The sequence below is a fragment of the Syngnathus leptorhynchus genome, chromosome 1 (genome assembly GCF_054491065.1).
Source record: "Syngnathus leptorhynchus isolate UIUO chromosome 1, UIUO_Slep, whole genome shotgun sequence".
Classification (NCBI taxonomy): Eukaryota; Metazoa; Chordata; class Actinopteri; order Syngnathiformes; family Syngnathidae; genus Syngnathus; species Syngnathus leptorhynchus.
The window spans coordinates 9,774,238-9,794,278 of record NC_141195.1 but is presented as its reverse complement, the minus strand read 5'-3'; the positions used below and the strand labels follow the sequence as shown (position 1 = coordinate 9,794,278).

At 40.6% G+C, this 20,041-nt stretch overlaps 1 protein-coding gene across 2 annotated transcripts; it reads left to right on the top strand.

The window, feature by feature from the left end:
• The first annotated feature begins 1,930 nt into the window (after positions 1 to 1,930).
• On the top strand, positions 1,931 to 19,328 carry gnas (GNAS complex locus). Of its 2 annotated transcripts, XM_085920295.1 has the most exons (13): positions 1,931 to 2,827; positions 2,902 to 3,595; positions 5,500 to 5,572; positions 6,993 to 7,047; positions 7,801 to 7,920; positions 11,353 to 11,450; positions 13,381 to 13,435; positions 13,574 to 13,647; positions 14,294 to 14,352; positions 14,451 to 14,571; positions 15,295 to 15,425; positions 16,351 to 16,418; positions 17,325 to 19,328. In XM_085920295.1, exons 2-13 carry the CDS (start codon positions 3,457 to 3,459, stop codon positions 17,469 to 17,471), a joined length of 1,140 nt encoding a protein of 379 aa, XP_085776421.1. In that variant the 5' UTR covers positions 1,931 to 2,827; positions 2,902 to 3,456; the 3' UTR covers positions 17,472 to 19,328. The 2 variants fall into 2 exon arrangements, with proteins under 2 accessions (XP_085776421.1, XP_085776411.1); XM_085920285.1 differs by having other exon boundaries at positions 1,931 to 3,595.
• The last annotated feature ends 713 nt before the right edge of the window (positions 19,329 to 20,041 follow it).

The window sequence follows — 20,041 nt, the reverse complement described above, 5'->3', positions numbered from 1 at the left end:
GAGGGAGTAGCCTTTTAATTAATTTACAGTATAAATAACAAACTAAGCCAATCAGCATCGCTGGCAGAACTATGTGCTAGCCAGGGCTGGTCAGGAGTCATGTCTGAATACAAATTTGATAAAAAATCTATTTTTAGAATTAAATGTTTATGAGTCATTGTGGTTTTTAGATATGATTTTCAGGGCTGATACTGCTCAATGATAATGTATTCACATTCCTTTGATTAAGCTCTTTTTAAACATTTTTAAAATCAATTCTACTATGATGTCTTTTTGAAATTTCAGTAAGCTATTTTTATATATTTCTTTTGTTTTTTAACGTCTCTCAATATTTTGTTAGTAAATGCATTTAAATGTAGTCAATGTGTACATTCTTTTAGCAATTTTAATAAGTTACTTTTAATTTTCTTTGCTTTGCCTCTGAATGTTTTCAGCTGTTCTTGTTTGTAAATGCTTTTAGGTGTTGTGCTTTTGGATGTGTGGAGCACACGCGGTGCTTTGTGTACATGTTCTACATACATAAATTTACTTTTACTTTCTTTGCTTCTTCTGGATGAATTGGACACAAGTTCACTTTAAAGAAAGCGCCTGAGACCGAATCACGTTATCTGATTTTACAAGGTTACGATTGCTAATGTTTGTGTCCACGGAAAATAGAACTTACAGTTTAGCATTAGAAATAACAAATCTTGAATATATTGTTGGCCTATGTCAGGGGTGTCAAACTCGTTTTTTTCGCGGGCTGCATTGTAGTCATAGCTTCTTTCGGAGGGCCATTATGACTGTCAACCCAAATAAATGTATGAGCACCTCATATTATATACAGTAAAAGCTACAAAACAAACTGACAAATAACTCGTTTTCAAATCAGATGAGTAAAAACTGATCAAATATTTAAAAGATATTAAAAGCAAAGACAATTTGCAATTCTAGTAATGACACACACATTTGATGCATAATTTGTCTTCGCGGGCCACATCAAATGATGTGGCAGGCCGTATCTGGCCCCCGGGGCTTGAGTTTGACCCCTGTGGCCTATGTAGACACAAAAGTCGCACTTAAAAGACCTCAGCCACCTCAGCACTTCTGTCCAACAGTGTTCAAATTTAAATACGAAAAGGTTACTGTGCTCAAATCATCTTGAGGAGTTTAAGGTGCAAATTATTAGCCCTTGCCATTCTCGTCCTATATTTTGTTCCCTTTCGTTCTGAAAACAAAGGTACTCTAATTTAGATGTAAAAAATTCTCACTTTACCTATTGCAAACCTTGAGGTGGTCGTTCACACTGATTTGACAGGTGATCATTGTTGAAGGCTTGGTCCGTGAAACCCACTTAGAGTATAACACACGCAGATTCTTGAGGGCTCTTGCACAGAGTTGGGAGAGTGCTGCCCTCTTCTGTTTGAAGAACGTCAAAGCAATCGAATTTCAGGTCTCACTTTTTGTATGTTTGATGTTCCTAAATCTGCAGTACCTCGATCACAAATACATTGACTTGCTCGGTTATAAAAGGAATATTGTGCAGCAGAACGGTCCAAAACGTCTCTTGATATACGTGTCTCAATATTTTTGCCCACATCGAGATACACTGAAAAATGGTGCCTTGATTTTCCTCAATTTTATTTGAATAAGTGTCAGCGTTTGCACAAAATAAAATGTAGATTGATTTTATTTTGTGCAACCACTTTGTGAAATTAAATTGAGTCAATGAAAAAAAAACAACCACTCCTGATGAGCTCACATGGCACACAACTGTACACACTGGTTAAAGACTCATTGATTCAAGCCATTCAATTTTTTTCTGACCTTTATTTCAGTTGACGAAAGCTTTTGTCACCCGGAAGTAAGTGTGACGTCATGGCGAGACCACCGACGCCTGGTCACATGACCATGAAATCAAGCCCCGAGCACTACAGCGTCACCGCCTCTCTCTCTTTCTCCCTCGCTCTCTCTCACTCTCTCCCCTTCCCAGGGTTCACTGAGCGCGGCGTGGCCCCACCCCGTCTCTCCCAGACTCTTCTAGCCCTACCTCAATGTAGGCTCCTGTTCTCGGGAAAGGAGAGCAAGAGGAAAGGGGGAGGAATATAAAGAAAAAAGAATAAGCTCCAAGAAGAAACATTACTTCCCTTGCTTTGCGACTCCCACAAAAGCCTGGGCCGGCTGCGGAGCGACGACGGCGGCGGAAGAGGAGGAGGGCGGCCTAGGCGGCGCAAATGTGCTGCTTCGACTAGCTAGCTTGTGTGCTATATTTTTTTCCTTTTTTGTTGTTTTCTGGCGATTGTTAACGCACACGCAGTGTGCTAACCTGTAGCTTTTTTCGAACGAGCTCGGAACTATGGGGGAGGAATATGCATGAATGTGTACGAGCGTGCGTGCGTGTGCGTGCACGTACAGGCCTCATGTAGGCTCCCCTAAGCCCAGTCTGACAGCCAGCTGCTTTTCACCCTAACAACAAACCTGGAGACATTTTGAGGCTGCCACCCTCCACCTCCACACACATACATACTTTACGCCTCCATTTTCTGCTCCGGACTATTTACGTGTTGGATTTGGATCCGAACCGGCCAAAAGTGTTAACTGCGGGATCGTTTGTGATGTGAGGGGGTGATAACACCAGCCACGGACACGCACGCTTGAGACCCCCGGAGGAGGGCCCCCTTCTTTGGAGGAAAAAACACAGCAATCCGAATAAGGAGGAGAACTCGGGGAGCTGTTTTCGGAACCGGCCCAGAAGACTGTTGCCCTCTGGCTCAGCTTGCTGCAGAGAACTGGTCCGGAAGCAATGAAAATATCACACATGTAGCTCTAGTTCGTTTACTTCCTACTGGTGGGGCCCTAAACAACTAAAACACCGCCGTACAGAACCAACTGGACCTTTAAACAAAATGCATGTTTTGACAGGAGGCTTGGGACCGAGCCGCGCCGCCGTGCGGTTGAGCGCCACACTCACGCCGTTTTGCGCTACCTTTCGCGGGCAGCAGTGAGACGCAAGACCCGGGCTTTGGCTGATGCACACCGGGCTCCTCGTCTTCTGCTCCCTGTTCTTCTTCTCCGAGATCAAGCGCCACCTTCGCCGTTGCTGTCATTTTTACAAGTCATCATTGACAATTGTCGAGACCGAAGTAACGTGCAACTGAGGAAAGAACAAGCAACGTAAAAAGAGAAAAGAATCCGGCCCTGTCTGTGGCGTTAGCAACACCAACTGCTTCGATTTGTGGACACGAAAACTCCCTCCACGGACTTAAATTATAAATATTCTGGACCTGGACGGAGGGACTACTACTACCCACGACCGTTTTTTCTTCTTTTTTTTTCTTCTACCGGGCCATTGGAGGAAACTTCTCCTGCCTAACCCTCGCGTGAAACGTTGGCTGTAGACTGGTCCGCGTTAAAGCTCACCTTTTCGCTTTCTTTCTCTCCTTGGACTCCCCTTTTTTTGCCTTTCCCTGCGGGAAGATGGGTTGTTTGGGCAACAGTAAGACTGAAGACCAGAGAAATGAGGAGAAGGCTCAGAGAGAAGCAAACAAAAAGATAGAGAAGCAGCTCCAAAAAGACAAACAAATCTACCGAGCAACACACAGACTATTGCTTTTAGGTAAGTAAGTCGTTGTATGTTTTGGGAAAACTGGTGGCATTCCAAAAATGAGGCAAGCAGACTATTTTCCTGAGGGTGATCGGCTGATAATCAGAATCATTTTCGTAATGGAAGCAAAGGTGATGTAGTAACACTATGTATATGAGATGTTTCTGTTCTGGCTGTACAGTTGTGTAATTTGACTGTCACCAAAACAACTCATTGTAGAAGTGAACAGACTCAACGTGTGTGTGTGTGTGTGTGTGTTTGGAGGTGGGCTGGGTCTCCACGTTACATAACATTTTCTTGACGGTCTCCCCTCCATTAACTCCTCCTCCTTTCTTCCCCTGTTAATTTGCAGCCCTGTTACTTCAAAGTTTTGCTCTACTTTTGTTCAGAAGTCGGAACATTTAATGAGACCATACCATGGCGGCTGCATATAGCACGAAAGACACACCCATATTTCTGTTGCGGAGGAAGTTGTGTCCATTTGAACAAAGCAGAAGGACAGGAGCCACATGAAAGCAAAAATACCCTTAGCTGTCGAACATAATTGGCATTTTTTTGTCTTACACTTGTTTCGATTGCACCTAACAGCAGAGTCATTGATAAACCGATTCAAACTCGTACAAAGAACAAAATGAACACCGTGTTCCTGAACTGGTGAGTTTCTGTTCTGTAGTGCTGCTAGACATTTACTACAAGATGAAAGAACAGATTAGAAACAGACGGGCAACAATGTGACTGTGATGGCCATAGCATCGACGCAAAGCATTTACTTGTGTTCAGTCAGAGTTTTCATCTCAACTGGATGGACCTTTGATCTCGTGATCGGTATTTTTGCTTGGCTGCCGTTTTGGAGGTTGAGATCTGGTGGATAAGATAGGAAAAGCTTGAAGCTGAAAAACTAAGGGAGCCATGTTTGTTTTCTGTTCGAGTGTAATCACTTAATAGTGAGATGTGCTAAGAAGTTGACAATAATTGCATCCATGTCCAATTTATATACAAAGGAGGCCCAGGGTTGAAAAAAATCGGAATTGTACTCTTCACACAAAATCAGTTATATATCGCTTGTAGGTAAAGAAAAATCGGAATTTAGCTGGACTGTGAACGTCGCCTAAGCTTGTTCAAAAAACTCCCAAGTCGACATGTTTAGTTGTCACACTCGCTCATGATAATTGTAATTTTCAACAACTCCATGAGTGTACCAAAAGAATTAAGTGTGAGAGGAAGTTGGCTGGCAAATACTTGTGCAAGCTGGACAGTCAAGTAACAGACACCAGCGACTATTACAACACCGTCCAGATCAAGATTTAAAGGTTTACTTGGAAAAAGAAAATGTTTTTATCTTGGTTCTCTAAGGATCCGCAGAAGCATCCATGAGAAGTTGAGCTGCATCCTTGCAGATCAAGTCATACGGGCAGAATTATGTTACACACCACCGACATGGTATTTGTCAAGCCTCAGACGTCCTGCAGACATATTTCCTGCTGCCAGTTGACAGTGGTCCTCCTAGGTCTTCTTTTGTGCAGCACAGGAAAGAACATTAAAGGTGGGAGAGAAGGGGGGGGGGTGACTTTTTGACATGAGGTCATCAGTTATATTTCAGAGCGTGATGTTATCAGTTGAGTTGGAATGAGCAGCAACTTGCTGAGCCACTGAAATGCCCGAGCGACAAACGATTCCATCCTGTGCTTGGCCAGCACAAGTTCATCTCATGGTTGGAAAAAGTAGATTGCCAAGCTGTGTTGTAGTTGTCACTAAATGAGAATTATTAACAATATTATTCAAATATGAAAAGTAGGTCACAGAGATAAGAAAGATGTGAACTTTTCGTTTGAGGCTGCTCAAAAAATACATACATATTATGGCAAAATAGAGTTAGCCCGGCAACATTAAAGCCTGTTTTTTTAATTTTTTTTTAGGAGCTGGCGAATCTGGAAAGAGCACAATTGTGAAACAGATGAGGATCCTCCATGTCAATGGCTTCAATGCAGAGTGAGTATGATGCAAGTGTACATGTCCGTGGTTTCCCACAAGCATAACTTCAACCATGCTTTCATGGCTTAACCATTTTTTTAAAATGGCATAAGCAAGAACTTACAACAACTGATTCATTCTAGAGCACAAACCACGTTGGAGTTAACCAGGATGATATTAGAAACTAACACAAAAACAACATTATGTATTCGCTTGAAGATTGCTTAGAACGGTGAGGCGTCACATGGCAAAAGTTCTTATCCATACGTGGAAGAATGTTTATATTAGCCGATATTAGTGTGAATATTTACATTCAAATTCTTGGTTAGACAACATTGAACATGTGTAAAAGTAGTGGAGATATTGAAATATTTGAAAGAGGGTTTTGCGCTTTAGGTAACGCAGGTATGCACCATACAATATTTGGGTGAGTAGCGTAAGCATAGTAAAGGTGCAACAAATAATCGATTTGGAAATTAGACTAGATTATTTGAAGGTCTTTAATTCCAAAGTGTTTGCACTGCACTATGAGTGAACCCAACAAGACTTGAAATGATCCCAAGATTCACAGACTCGATGTTGGACAATGTATCATCCTTCGGTGGCATACATAAGACCTCTGTTATGGAACACCAAAACGCTATCTAGCGTCATGCTGGTGTGGTAACATGGAGGCTTTGATAACTTGCGGCCAAATAAAAAAGTATTGCCTTTGGAGTCCATTTTAGAGCAGCGTTGAGTAATTTGCACAAAGGAGCTTCTGAATCCGCTGTGGCCACTTCAACGAGGGCAAAGTCCTCGTTTGCAAGTTTGTAGTTTCAAATCTGCACCTGAGGCAGATGAGCGTATGACCCAGCGCATGACTCCTCAACACTGTGAGCTGTGTGTGCACGCCGGCCGGCCGGCCATGACTATACGAGACTGACTGTGTGACTGTCTTAATAAAGACTCACAAAACGCATGGGAAGCATCACTTAGGGGCAGATATGTGATGTTGCTCGGATTAGCCGCTGGCTTTCACGGTCAGCACAGCTGATCCTTAGATATAGTTTATGACATTTTTAATGTTGCTTTCTGTTTTGGTCATAGTTTCTCACAAGTGTATGTCTGGGTGAATAGATTTGTGTTCGTCAAAACTGATCTTTGATAAGGGTTGAGCCGTGTGCTTTGACGCACGCCCTTCGTACTATTAGTCGGTCACATTCTAACTCATTTTGAGGTTTACTGTAACGCTCCCTTATTTGTTACGTTTTTGCTATCCTTTAAAAAAAAAATCCCCATATATAAATGTTGTCCTCTGAATAAGAATAATACGAAATAATCTGAAAGCTGGTTATTGAAAGATCTTGATGGAAACATTGGGTGCTCGATGCGTTCTTGTTGACTGCCTATTTTACACACAATTGCGCATTAACTTCCACATTTGTGTCTGTTTCAGCGAGAAGAAACAAAAAATTCAGGATATCAAGAATAATATCAAAGAGGCCATTGAGGTAAGTGCTCATCAGCAATACAATAAAAGTTGTATAATAAGACTAAACCTATTTTAAGGAAGTAGCCGAAACATGTAAAGAAGGTCAAATCTTCCCTGTCTGACTAAAAGAACTGTTTAAAATAGTTAAAGAGGACAGTATGAACCTTCACAAATAAAAAGACTAAAACCGCTTTTGTATTGTATCGGCTCGCTTGTCCCCGGGCCACTGCTTTTCCATGACACTTTTTCGGACCGTGCGGTCACGCTGGAGCCACTCTTCAGAAAATCCTTCGAGGTGCTTTCTGATACGCTTGTCCTGACGTCACTGTTGTATAATTGGATAACAAACGTTGACGTTTCTTAAGGGATGCCGCAAGGAACTCTACTGCACACGTGACAGAGCAGCCCACAGGCTCTACCAAGTCATATTGGACATAAGAAATTGTAAATGTGGTTTGGTTTAGCTGTAAAATGCGATATATGTGAATATTGTATATTCTACGTTTTCATGTCTTTCCGGCGGGCGGCTGTCTCCCTCTCACTTGAAATTACGCACCATGCAAATTTTGTGTTTGAGACTCGCCACTTTGGAAACGTTACGGCAGAACCTCACATGCCGCCACCGTGTTCAGTTGGTCTGGGCTAAGGGAGGCCTCCTGCCCATCTGGAATCTCTGGTGGAAAAGGAGCTTTAAAGTGCTTCGTATATTCATTTAGTTGGGTCTTACACATTTCAATGTAACATGGGTTGGCCTCTTGTGTGTTTATTACAGACAATAGTGACGGCTATGAGCACGCTGATGCCGCCGGTGCAGTTGGCTTGTCCGGACAACCAATTCCGCATTGAATATATCCTCAACCTCGTCAACCAGAAGGATTTTGAGTTTCCATGCGTGAGTATTAAGCTACAGTATACTCACAATTATTTTTGTGGTCAGGTCAAATATAAAATACTGCACAAATGAATAAAGCTGTTTACGGTTGTAAAATTAGATCCAAACTCACTTTTTGTCATCATTGTAATTGATTAGTGTCAAATGGAAAGAAAAAGCCTGTACATGTGTGCTTTGAGTGTAAGCAGCTTTCCATAGGTTAGTGTCTCCAAAGCTCAGATGATAATCCCTTGACATGTCATAAGAAACACAGAAGTGTACTAATGATCATTGGATAATACCTGTGTGAGTTTCATTTCCTCAGTAGGATTTACTCATTAGCTAATTGTCCAGGCCAAGAGACTGGTAATCGGGTGCCACTTATGGGACCTCCTCATTCCCGTCATATTGTTTTAGCATTTTTCTATTAGACAGAAAATCGTTTTTTTTTAGCAATTCGTGAATAAATATTTCAAGGTTTTATGCTTGAACAAAAAATGCCAACAAGCACATTATAAATGGTAAGAACAGCAGCGACATTTTTATTCCAATTCTTCCGTTTTTAATTCTAGAACCTTGTGTCTGATATTTTTGCTATGTAGTTGACTCAGCTATATCCTGTAACACAGTTTCTCTGATTCCTTTTGGCTGTCACTTGTTGCTTGGTAAACTTTGTGGGGCCAGTTGGAAAAAAAGAAACCTTTTTCACTTCAGTATCATCTGGTGGGGCACTGCTCCACTTCCCCTATTTAAAAAAAAAAAAAAAATCCCATTTGCTTTCATAATTTTCAGTGTTTCTTTCCTTTTTGAACTTCAGTTCTTGAATAAACCATTGTTGTTGGGAAAACATGCCCATCAATCGCGTCCTTGTGTGCGGGGGGGAAAAGTTTTTTTCCAAATTTCCTGCTGATTATGATGATCAATGTGTGTACCTGACTAATTAGCATCACATCCTGTTTCATGTGAACTGGTCAGGTTTAATGCAGTATTTGTAATTGAACAAAGAGGAAAGAGGATGTCACGCTAGGATAGAGTGGCTAGCGGAATGGAGTGAGTATTTTTTGTTGTTGCTGCAAGCACATGACACGATTCTGTGTTAAACACATGATGAGTTTGCTGTCATGAAGACTTGTTGTTTAAAAAAGGGTTTTAGCTAGCCCATGCGTGTGACAATCCCTCAATACAAAGAAAGAAAATACCTGAACCAACAAAGTCATTACAACACAGAAGAGCGGAAGTCCGCCATGTGCGATAGGGACCTAACCCGACCATGGCAAATTTCAGCAAGTAATAAATACTCCCCTAATTGTGATTCTAATTTACAGAATTAACAGTTACAACCATCGATATATGGCAATCTATCATTCCAAAACGCATTTATTGCAGATTGTTTGAAGGACAAATAATTTGAAGTATAATAAACATTACAGTATCACTCAAATTGATTCCTCACCTAAACCCCATTTGTGATCTCCTGTGTTGTAATGTAAAATTGGACTAAAAACAAATAAAGCTTTTTGAACCTATCGATAAATAAAGCACATCTTTTGGGATTAAATTAATGCATACTGTGCACAAAATATAGAGCCTACTTTTCTGATATTTAGTGTGTGCGTGTTTTTTATTTTTATTTTTATAAATAACTTTCTTTCAAAAGTAGGCAAGTGTAGTGAACAGAGATGGTATTTTGTGCTCCAAAACATGCTACAGAAGATGCGTGAGGCCAAATGTGAAGTCACTGCTGTGCTGTGTAACAGTTTGTGCAAAGTTGTCTTCAATTTTTATTTTTTTTTTAAATTCTACTCTGCCTCTATTTACATTTGACAGTCTTGTACACAGCCGTCACCCAGGCACAACGTTCTCACTGGTGGTGTCAACAAGCTAGTCAAGCACTCCACTCCTAAGTCGCGTCACTTTTTTTTTTTTTTTTGCTTAGTTAGAGTGAGTAGTTTGACAGTGGGTACCTCAATCGTTAAGTTCCAAATAGGCCAATTTTGTAGTGTGTAATATCAAGAGATTAGTTAATTTCATTTACAATTTCAAAGTGTTTTTTGTTCTCATGCATTTGTAACAAAAAACCTCTATGTAGCCAACACTGCCGTGAAGTGTGACATTGAAGGAAAAAAAAATGCTGATAACTACTGGCACCAAAGCAACTATTGGTCCTGAAAAAGGTTGCACTGGAAAAAAAATAGCTACAATTTTTTCATTTTATAATTTGTTTTGAATATTATTGTTAATTATTGTTTCATATTAAGTTTTCACCATCTTCAGAGTTCCTCTGTCTCGTTTAAGTTTTTTTTAATATGTCAATAGCGTTTTTTTCAACAGGGTTAGATAGGTAAGTGTCTCCTCTGTAAATTTCAAACTTGGAAGCAACTTTACCGAGGCACAACCAACAGTAGATGACATAGATGCCCCATTTTAGATATGAGATCAGAGCAGTTTGAGTACACTTGGAGAACCGGCTGCATTTTGTGCCGCCTACCTTTTTTCTACTGCTGATTATAAAAAGAAAAAAAAACGGCATCATGTGTTTCCTTTGAAAGAAGAGAGTCTGTTTTATTTAGTTGTTTGGTTATGTCTAATCATTGACCGCTGTGGGTGTTGAAAATGTAAAAATGCTCTAAAATGGCTGCCAGCTTGATACACTGGAAAAAGAATGTGAGGATTTCTCTTTGTTTTGTAATGTAGTATTATTTGTTTTCGTTATTTAGTACCATACATTGAGGGGAAAACACATCAGACAGGTTAATAGTATTGTTTTGATGATTGGGGTGCAGTTAGGGCTGTCACAAACCAATCCTTTTAGAATCGCTTATCCTATCGATGATTTTTTTTTTTCTGTTACGTGGGCAGTTGCCCGCACACACCTGCTCTTTATTTAATTTGTACATATTTCCCACAATAATATCGCTCTACACTCACACTTGATCACTGCTTAGTGATATGTTAATAGCTGCGCTTTAGAGGAAGCTACTCTACGTTAGCTCGCGAAGCATAAACCCGTATGACACAAGTTCAACTATGCACACTGATTTAGTGGAAGATGCTTTGCACTTACACCAGCATCATTTGCCAAATGAATATAACATAGTCTTTAAACAGTGTGTTCTAGCTGGCGATGGTAGGATACCTGACATTTGCTAATGAGTTCAAGAAGAACAGAAAACAAACCCCGACATATCCATTGTGGTACGTGGTGGCCGACCGGCTCCTAGTCTCAAAACCACCCCAACTCCATTTAGCAGTGAAGACATAAAATGCTATTTTTGTTTTTGTTGATAGCAACCTCTCGAATTGATATTCTTTCTAGGAAGTCACTACTGACTGAGTCCATCTTGCACAAATGCCTGTGCCTTGGTCTTCATTTATTTTGCTCTTTAAAACCAGACTGTTTTCCTACGCAATTAGTAATGTTTTTTTTTTTTTTTCTTTGCTTTACCTCTGCAGGAGTTTTACGACCATGCAAAAACACTGTGGCAGGACGAGGGCGTCAAGGTGTGCTTCGAAAGATCCAATGAGTACCAACTCATCGACTGTGCACAATAGTGAGTAACCCAACATTAAACATGACTTCTAATAGAATTATAGCCACAGTTATGTGATTAAACATTTTTTAAATGTTGTGTATTTGTAATTACTTTAAGAAACAAGTGTTGAATTCATTTCCATTTTACTTTATTAAACTAATAAAAATGTGAATTGCAAAGTTACAAAACGTGTGTAAAGTAAACAATGTATAACTACTAACACCCCCCCCCCCCCCAATGCTTTACCAAAATAAATGGCAGCATTTTGTAGGAAAAGGTAGCTTCTGATTTGTTTGTTCAACATAAATAAGAGCACAAAATACTCCAATTAATTACAAATGTGTTTACTTAAGTACCAGCAGCAACACCCAAAAACAAAAAAAGAACTTGACTGTAGGATAAATACTTGGCGCAGAATCGCTTTGAACCAGAATTCCATTTGAAATGCTTTCAAACTTAAACGATGTATCTCATCGTCAGAAATGATCCCCATCCATAATAACAAGCGTAAAAATATCAAGAAGGCTTCTTTAACAGCAATTCGGCGCCCTCTCCAACAGATGGCACCCTAGGCAAGCGCCTTTTTGGTCTATCCTGAGGGCCGGCCGGCCCTGGCCGCAAGCTTCAACACTTGGTGTTTGTTAAATGTTGACAAGAAGAGCACAATTCGACTGTTCCTCCCTGTGGCACTCGTGATGGTACAGCCCACTTGTTCCATCCCTCCTTCTTTGCTGTCAGGTCCAGCACAAAAGCCAGCGCTTATCCTCCTCTTCCTCGTCCGTCTGTCTGTCTGTCTGTCTGTCTGTCAGTCAGTCAGTCAGTCTGTCAGTCTTTCCCGGAGCCACTCCAGCCTCACCAGATTGGGAGCTGATAGACTATTAATAGCACCTGTGGTTGGGTCTCCATGGTAACGGTACCGGAGGCTGCGGCACCGGCGAGCTATTTTTGAAATGTGCTCAGTAATGTCAGACAGACGCCACTGTGGCTCTGGCTCTCTCTCTTTTGTACCATGTCATCACTCCACTTTGTCTTTTAACAACTTCTTCCACCACACGCACACACACATGCACACACAGACACACACACACACACAAGCTCCACATAAGGTCCTCAAATCTCCATTCCGTTAAGCTTTACATTGCGGTTCATTGTCAGCCAAACATTTAGCCAAAACCATATTAAAATGGTTTGAATTTTAAAGGTATTTTTCATCCTTGCACCTTTCGGGTAAAGTGAGGGAAGACTGACGTTATTGTTGAAAATATTACATACTTCTCTCCGAAACTGATAGAGTTGGGGCCAGTGTTTGTAGAAGCAAGGAACGGAGATTTGCTTGCGAAACTCATTCATTCATTATAACTCATTAGTTAGTTAGTTGATTAGAACTACAACTACCGTATTTTCCGGACTATAAGGCGCGCCGTTAGCATGTTAATGGAATTTAAAAAAAATTGACATTGGCATTAGCACTGGAGATGTTTCTTAAATGATACATGTCTTGTGTTTAATTTAATGTGTCATATTTTTTTGCAAATATTTTTTTAATTTGTTTAGTTTATAGTAAAGGCTTACTAAGGTGACATGAAAACAGCTGAAAGCACGCTCTGGGTCAGAATCTCATACACAAGCAACCTGGTGAATTTAGGGCATTCTCCCCAATGTCAGGAACTTGCACACATACCACGCCATGACCATCTCTCGGCTCGGGGGGTTTGTGAACGGTAGACTCCAGGATGCTCATGCGTGCTGTAAAGATTTTTTTTTTTTTTTTTTTTGCTCTCACCTCTTTCGGCTATGTGTCTTGGTGAGACCCGTCTTTTGTCTCCAAACCAAAAATGCATGTTTGGGCTATTTTCATCTAAAATGTTTTGTTGACTGAATTTTCTGTGCATCCCAAGAAATGATTTCAACCATCTAATAGCTTTTCTGGTATTGTCTCTTTGCTTAGCTTCCTAGACAAAATTGACATCGTGAAGCAGAGCGACTACACTCCAACAGATCAGGTGGTTCTGCGCTCATCACTCACCTTTTGCCATGCTTCCTCTGACTTTTTCATAACTCTTACAAAAACATCATCATTGATATTAACAACTACTTGATTTCCCCCCCCCCCCCCCCCCCCCCCCTCCCTTTGGTACCAGGATCTGCTGCGGTGCAGAGTGCTGACATCAGGGATCTTTGAAACTAGGTTCCAAGTGGATAAAGTTAATTTCCAGTAAGTCAAGAACATATAACCCATCATGGCTTAACAGTTTGCCTACTGTGAAATCATAAACAACAATTACTTGGAAAGTTGCTTCCAAAATTTCTATTTTGAATATCAGAAAAGGATGGGGCTTGCCTGACGTAAGCTAAAGCACATGCTCATAACAGCGCGGTCAGATCAAATCGAAATAGAGCATGACGTTTAGCTTGAGCTCGTACAACTATTTACATAGAGCGCCGCAAACCATTCGGGGAATTAGCACGATTCCCGGAATGCAATGTCATGCCATGTTGAACTTTTGCCTCAATAAGGACATTCATCCTTATCACTCATGTGTTACCTGTCCTTCGTAACGTACGTTAACCGCCGTTTATTACTCCCTGAAGACATACAGATTAATAGGCATTTGATTTACAGTTCATTTCTCAGGCTTTCACGTATAGGCATATTCCTCTGCTGGCCTTTTTGCAGTCTTACAAACGTGTCCCAATAGAAATAAACACTTCAATTGAAACACCATAGTTAGATGTTGTGAGGTTCATTCATGTAATCGCGACTTGCTGAATGAAGTCGATTTCAACACCGTTTGGCCAGCCCAGAGTTGCCACATGGTATCAGTATTTCTCATCTCCGAACCATCTCTTTTGATTGACAGCATGTTTGATGTTGGTGGTCAACGAGATGAGCGCCGGAAATGGATCCAGTGCTTTAATGGTAGCGTGTGAACATCATCTATTGCCGCTTGATTCGTTCGCCACCGAGTTTCTGCGGAGTTTGTAACTCTTTCTGTTTTGGTGCCTCTCTACCTGCAGACGTGACGGCCATCATCTTTGTGGTGGCCAGTAGCAGTTACAACATGGTGATCAGAGAGGACAATCACACCAACCGTTTACAGGAGGCTCTCAACCTCTTCAAGAACATCTGGAACAACAGGTGAAGGGGGTGAAAAGTTGATAAAGGGGGGGCCGGGCCGATCATTTTGACCTTCTAAAGCAAGGGTGTCAAACTCATTTATGTTGCGAGCCGCATCGTAGTCGTAATTTCCTTCTGAGGGCCATTATGAGTAAATGTATGAACGTCTCATTATATACTGTATAGGCTGCACAACAAACTGATAAATAACTAGTTTGGAAATCAGAGACTAGTAAAAACTGTTCAACAATTTAAAAAGATTAATGGTAATAACAATTGCGAGTGACGCCTCTATATATTAAACAAAGACACTTGGCAGTTTTTGTATTGACACAAAATCGATGCACAATTTTGTCTCCCCGGGCCAAATATAATTACACTGCTGGCCAAATTTGGCCTGTGAACCAGAGTTTGACACCCTTTTCTACAGGCTTTCGAAATGCTCTTGAGCTACTTTTGAAAGTCACTTTCCCATCTGGGATGTGAAGCATCCTGCTTTTTCTCTTCGCCCCTTACATAATCATATACGAGGGTTCCCTAGCAACAAATGCTGCACAACAGTGTCAAATGTCCATCACGTCATTTACATACTTACAACATATGGTGATCTTCAAACTCATTACTCATTAGTTGGTGACTACCAAGTTCTTAATGCAGTTTTTGTTATGGTGGAACATATGCAAAGTTTTCCTCCAGTAAATGCTAGCGCCGGGTTTGATGGCTTATTTCTCTTGTACTCCTCAGGTGGCTGCGAACCATTTCTGTCATCTTGTTCCTAAATAAACAGGACCTCCTTGCGGAGAAAGTGCTGGCAGGGAAGTCCAAAATTGAGGAATACTTTCCGGAATTTGCTCGCTACACTACACCTGATGATGGTGAGCAGTTTTTGCACAGACCTTCTCACTAGACACAACCACATAAATTGTTAACGTGCAGGATATATAGCATAGCAGCAAGAGTTTGTTGTTCTATGTAAGAGAGTCAGAGCGCTAAACAGCCAAATACTTAAAAGACAACTGAGTTGTCCCCCCCCCCTTCTCATTGTTGCACACACATGGACAACATTTTTGGTACCCTAATGTTTATGAAAGAAAAGCCCACAGAAATAATACAAATCTGGCAAAAGTAATAATGAAAAAGATATCAAAATTGGCCATTGAAAATCAGACATTGCTTTTGAATTGTGGTTGAAGATGTTTGAAAAAAATAAACAACTTAATGAAACAGACTTGGTCAGAAATGATAGCACCCTTGCCAAGATGCATTTTGCCAATAGACCTATAATTTCTTTGGGAGGTTGACCTGGACTCTTGTTAATATTCATATTTTCCGTAGCGTCAGTTTGTCATCAATTTCTCCCTTGTGTCCTCATCCAGTGAGGTTTGCTACAGTCAAGACAATTTAATCCACTGCTTAGCTCCTTCATTGAAACCAGCGTTGCCCAAACCATTTCTTTCAAGGGGCCACCTACAGGAAGAAAATGGAAGCAAAAGCCATTTCTTCCATTTTTTTTTCCTTTCATCTGTTTAACACGCTAAACCAATCCATCAGTGCAGGTAAAGCTATGCAAATCTATAAATGCTATTTTTTTTTTTTTTTTTAAAAGCTAGGTTATAGAGCATAAGGTTAACGATTTTAATGTGTGGAGTGGCCAGGGTTCCTGTGTCCCACTTGAAAGAGATCACCAATGCACTTGAGCAGCAGCAGAATCACATCTACACATTTAGTACCAACAGTTTTTTCACCCCCCATCTAAGTTGGTGTCTTTATCCACCTCTGTGGTCCTTTACACTCTTGCAGCGACACCCGAGGCTGCAGAAGATCCCCGTGTCACAAGGGCGAAGTACTTCATAAGAGATGAATTTTTGGTGAGTGCAAATGTTTCATCTTGTATATTGAGCCACTGATCTTTCATTGGTGGCACAGCACCCACCCAAAAAAAACTCAGATTTTTTGTACACTCTTATTCTTTATATATCATTTTAAAATACAGCAAAATGTCTAAAACAATTCATTTTGACACACTGGTCTACACTTTTCCAAGTAAAAAAAAATATGTTAGAAAAAATGGAAATTTTGAAAAAGGGAAAAATGAGGGGGGCCAAACTGTCAGCATCATAAAACCTTGTTTTCTTCTCCCAGCATTCTGATACATTTAATCATGGAGGTATTCAACTTTGAGCCATTCCGGTGTAAACATACTTATTGTACTTATTCTTTTTTCCTCAAATCATTATGTGGAATTTAATGTAAATCTGTGTCTTAACAATAACAGTTTTACAGGTGATGCAGTAGGAGGTAAAAACCTGCTTGGTAGCAACCAAAAGAGGGCGCTGTGAATTCAGGCTATGGATTGATCAGTCCCAGGATCTACTATAAATTTGTTGTCAGACATCTTGAACAAACATACCACTTTCAGAGCAGATTTTGTGTTGGCGCAAAAATACAAAATAGGTGCATCTTTAAACAAATATCATTGGGATAGGCTTCAGCATGCCCGCAGCCCTCATGGGGATAAGTGGTACAAAATTGAAAACTGAATTTGTTTTAGTTTAGTTTAAAAAAAAAAAAAAAAGATTTCCTCTGTGAACCTGAATGTGGTCTCCATAGTACAATTAAACAATTGCACGACAAAAGAAGCTTATTGAACGAACCAATATTATTTTGCATGATAGTCGACAGCAAGTGCTAAAATGGCCAACCCCAGAGAAAAGTAGCAAGCAAATTCAAAGAAATACTAAATACTGAGATTATGTTACTTGTTCCTTCTATAGAGGATCAGCACTGCCAGCGGCGACGGGAGGCACTACTGCTACCCCCACTTCACCTGCGCCGTCGACACGGAAAACATCCGCCGCGTCTTCAACGACTGTCGGGACATCATCCAGAGGATGCACCTGCGGCAGTACGAGCTCTTGTGATGGGAAGGCCAAAAAAAAAAAAAAAAAACGTAAAGGAAAAAGCAAATCAAAAACAGAACAAACTTGGGAACACCCTGAGTCTTTGAACTCTTCCACAGACATGCCAAAAAGACACTTCACACAGTACACGATGCCAACTTTCCCTCGCTGCTAACTCCGAGTCTGGGGAGGGGAGGGGGCGTGGCCTAAAGCCAACATTCACTTTGGCCACTTTCCTCCTCTTTCACGCAGTCTGGACTGGAATTCACTTTACATTTGCAGCCACGTGGAGTGCTGCTACTTTGATGGAACGAGCGAACTGTGACAGGTCATGTACTACACAAAAATAAGTGTCATGCTCAGGATTTTGGATCAAACCGTATATGTGAGCATGAGGACACACACACACACACACACACACACACACACACACTGCAGTCCTTCCTCTCACATATGCATATCGCGATATTCAAAAGTGACATCAAATCTGCATTTACTGAGTCGCAAAAGAAATCCAGAAACTGGTATGCAGAGTGGCCTCCCACTTTTATTTTGATATATATATTTTTTTCTTCAACCCATTGGAGCCCAGTTGCAGGGTTGAAAAGTTTAACAAGCAAAGAAAAAGGTGTGTTCTTTGTCTTGTCCGCAAATGGGACAGGTGTCTCCCTTCGGCCCCCTGCTGGAATTTGAAATCAACACAAGGACAATGGAACGGAGGAACCATCCCTCCTCCAGTTGACTATAAAAATGATACATCGTACGTTTGAGTTGAAGACTTCTATGGGACTTAGCAAACGGGGCAAAAAGTATCCAATACAGTATCTAAGTTAAAGAAAAATATCTTTTGCCAACACAACTGTTTGTTTGTTTGTTTGTTTGTTTGTTTGTTTGTTTGTTTGTTTGTTTTTTCTTACTTTTGGGGGTCTGTGTGGACTTGTGTGCCAATGTGCCCTGCGTGCTCTTTTTCTCTCATTTTCTCCTCCTTCCTCAAACCACCGCTTTTCCCTCTTTTGGCTTACATCTGCACTAGAGAGGAAAAAAAAAGACTAATTCTAAAATGTAAAGGGAGGAAGAAAATGGCAAAAACAAACAGGACACTTTATCTCCCGCTCTGTCTATTTTACTTTACTGCTGAACTATTATTCTTGTACAGACTGTAAAATGTATTATTTTGTACAACTTTATTGAGGAAAAAAATAACTTTTAGAAGATCCCTGTGCCTTGATCACGACAGTACGTGTATAATGAGCTAAAGTGGGTGTCATACTGCGCTGTATAGCTTGGCCAATTAATACCGACCCCTTCGCTTCACCACTTCCTTGCTTTTCGTTATCTTCATCCCCCAGGCTGTCTCACTCTCTCTTTGGGGACCTGAGGGACAAACATTTGTAGCTTTTTGTAGGCTCATTTCTCTTCCTCATATTCTCCCTTTATGATTTCAATTTCTCTTTTTGGATCCATACCCCTCCTCACCCAAAAGGATGAATCATAAAATGTATATGGGTTTTAAAATCTAAAGTATTTTATTAGGAATCATATGGCAAACTGTACACTCAACAGTGTCCATCTTGCTTCTAAGTTAAATCCTTTCAATGGAAGTTCTCTTGTTTTCTCGCATACATTTTGGAAGGTTTAAAAGGGCAAATGATCAGATTCAAAACATTGCCTTGTTTTTACATGAGTCATGTTTTTCCTACCAAAATATCTCCTAAAAAAAAAACAACCAAAAACAATTTTCATTTGATTTGTGGAGAGGGGGGGGCAATGGGTCCTTCTTCCCTAGCGTGCACATCAGTCATCTCTCATTATATGTATGCATCATTTATGCGTCTTCTGAATCGGAGCTCTTGAGAAATAAAGATTCTTTTGGGGGGGGTGAAGACAGCGCCAGGCCCGTCCTTACACATGCAACAACACAACACTTGAGACGCAAGCTGCGTGTTGCTACTCCCTTAAATTGCAGGAGGATGTGTAGTTTCCTGTTATGTTGTTAATCTTTCTTCATCTGATCTGCATTAGTTCTTCAAAGCATGAAGTGTCCTCAAATGACTTTCTCACAGGTGCACCATTGATCTGAAGTACATAGTCTGGACACTGGAAATTAAAATTGTCTAACAAGCATACCTTGTTGCCTTTGCCAGTCCTGGGCAGTAAAATCTACTTTTGTAACGATACAGTAAAACCGCTAAGGTCAAACACATTTGAGAGGACTCGTTGGCCTTAGTCATTTGCAATAGAATTCAGCTTACCTGTCACCATAATGAGAACAAGCGTTATAAAAAAGATCTTATCCTTTACTGAGCCAAGGCCTGCATTTTACCTTAGAAAAATCTCATGGTAATCAAACTAAATATCACACATCCAATAAACAAATTTGCTCTATCATCCCTAATAATGATACTGTTAATGATGTTTTAATTTAAAAATTAATTTTGAATGAATCACAATATCTCATCACTGGTAAGATATTTTTAGAACAGGTTTACTGGCTTCTCATTTAGTCCTTGGGGGCTACCTGGGGTCCATGGGCACCTCATTGGTGATCCCTGGAAAATGAAAAAATTGTCATTAATTTACTCCATGGGTAA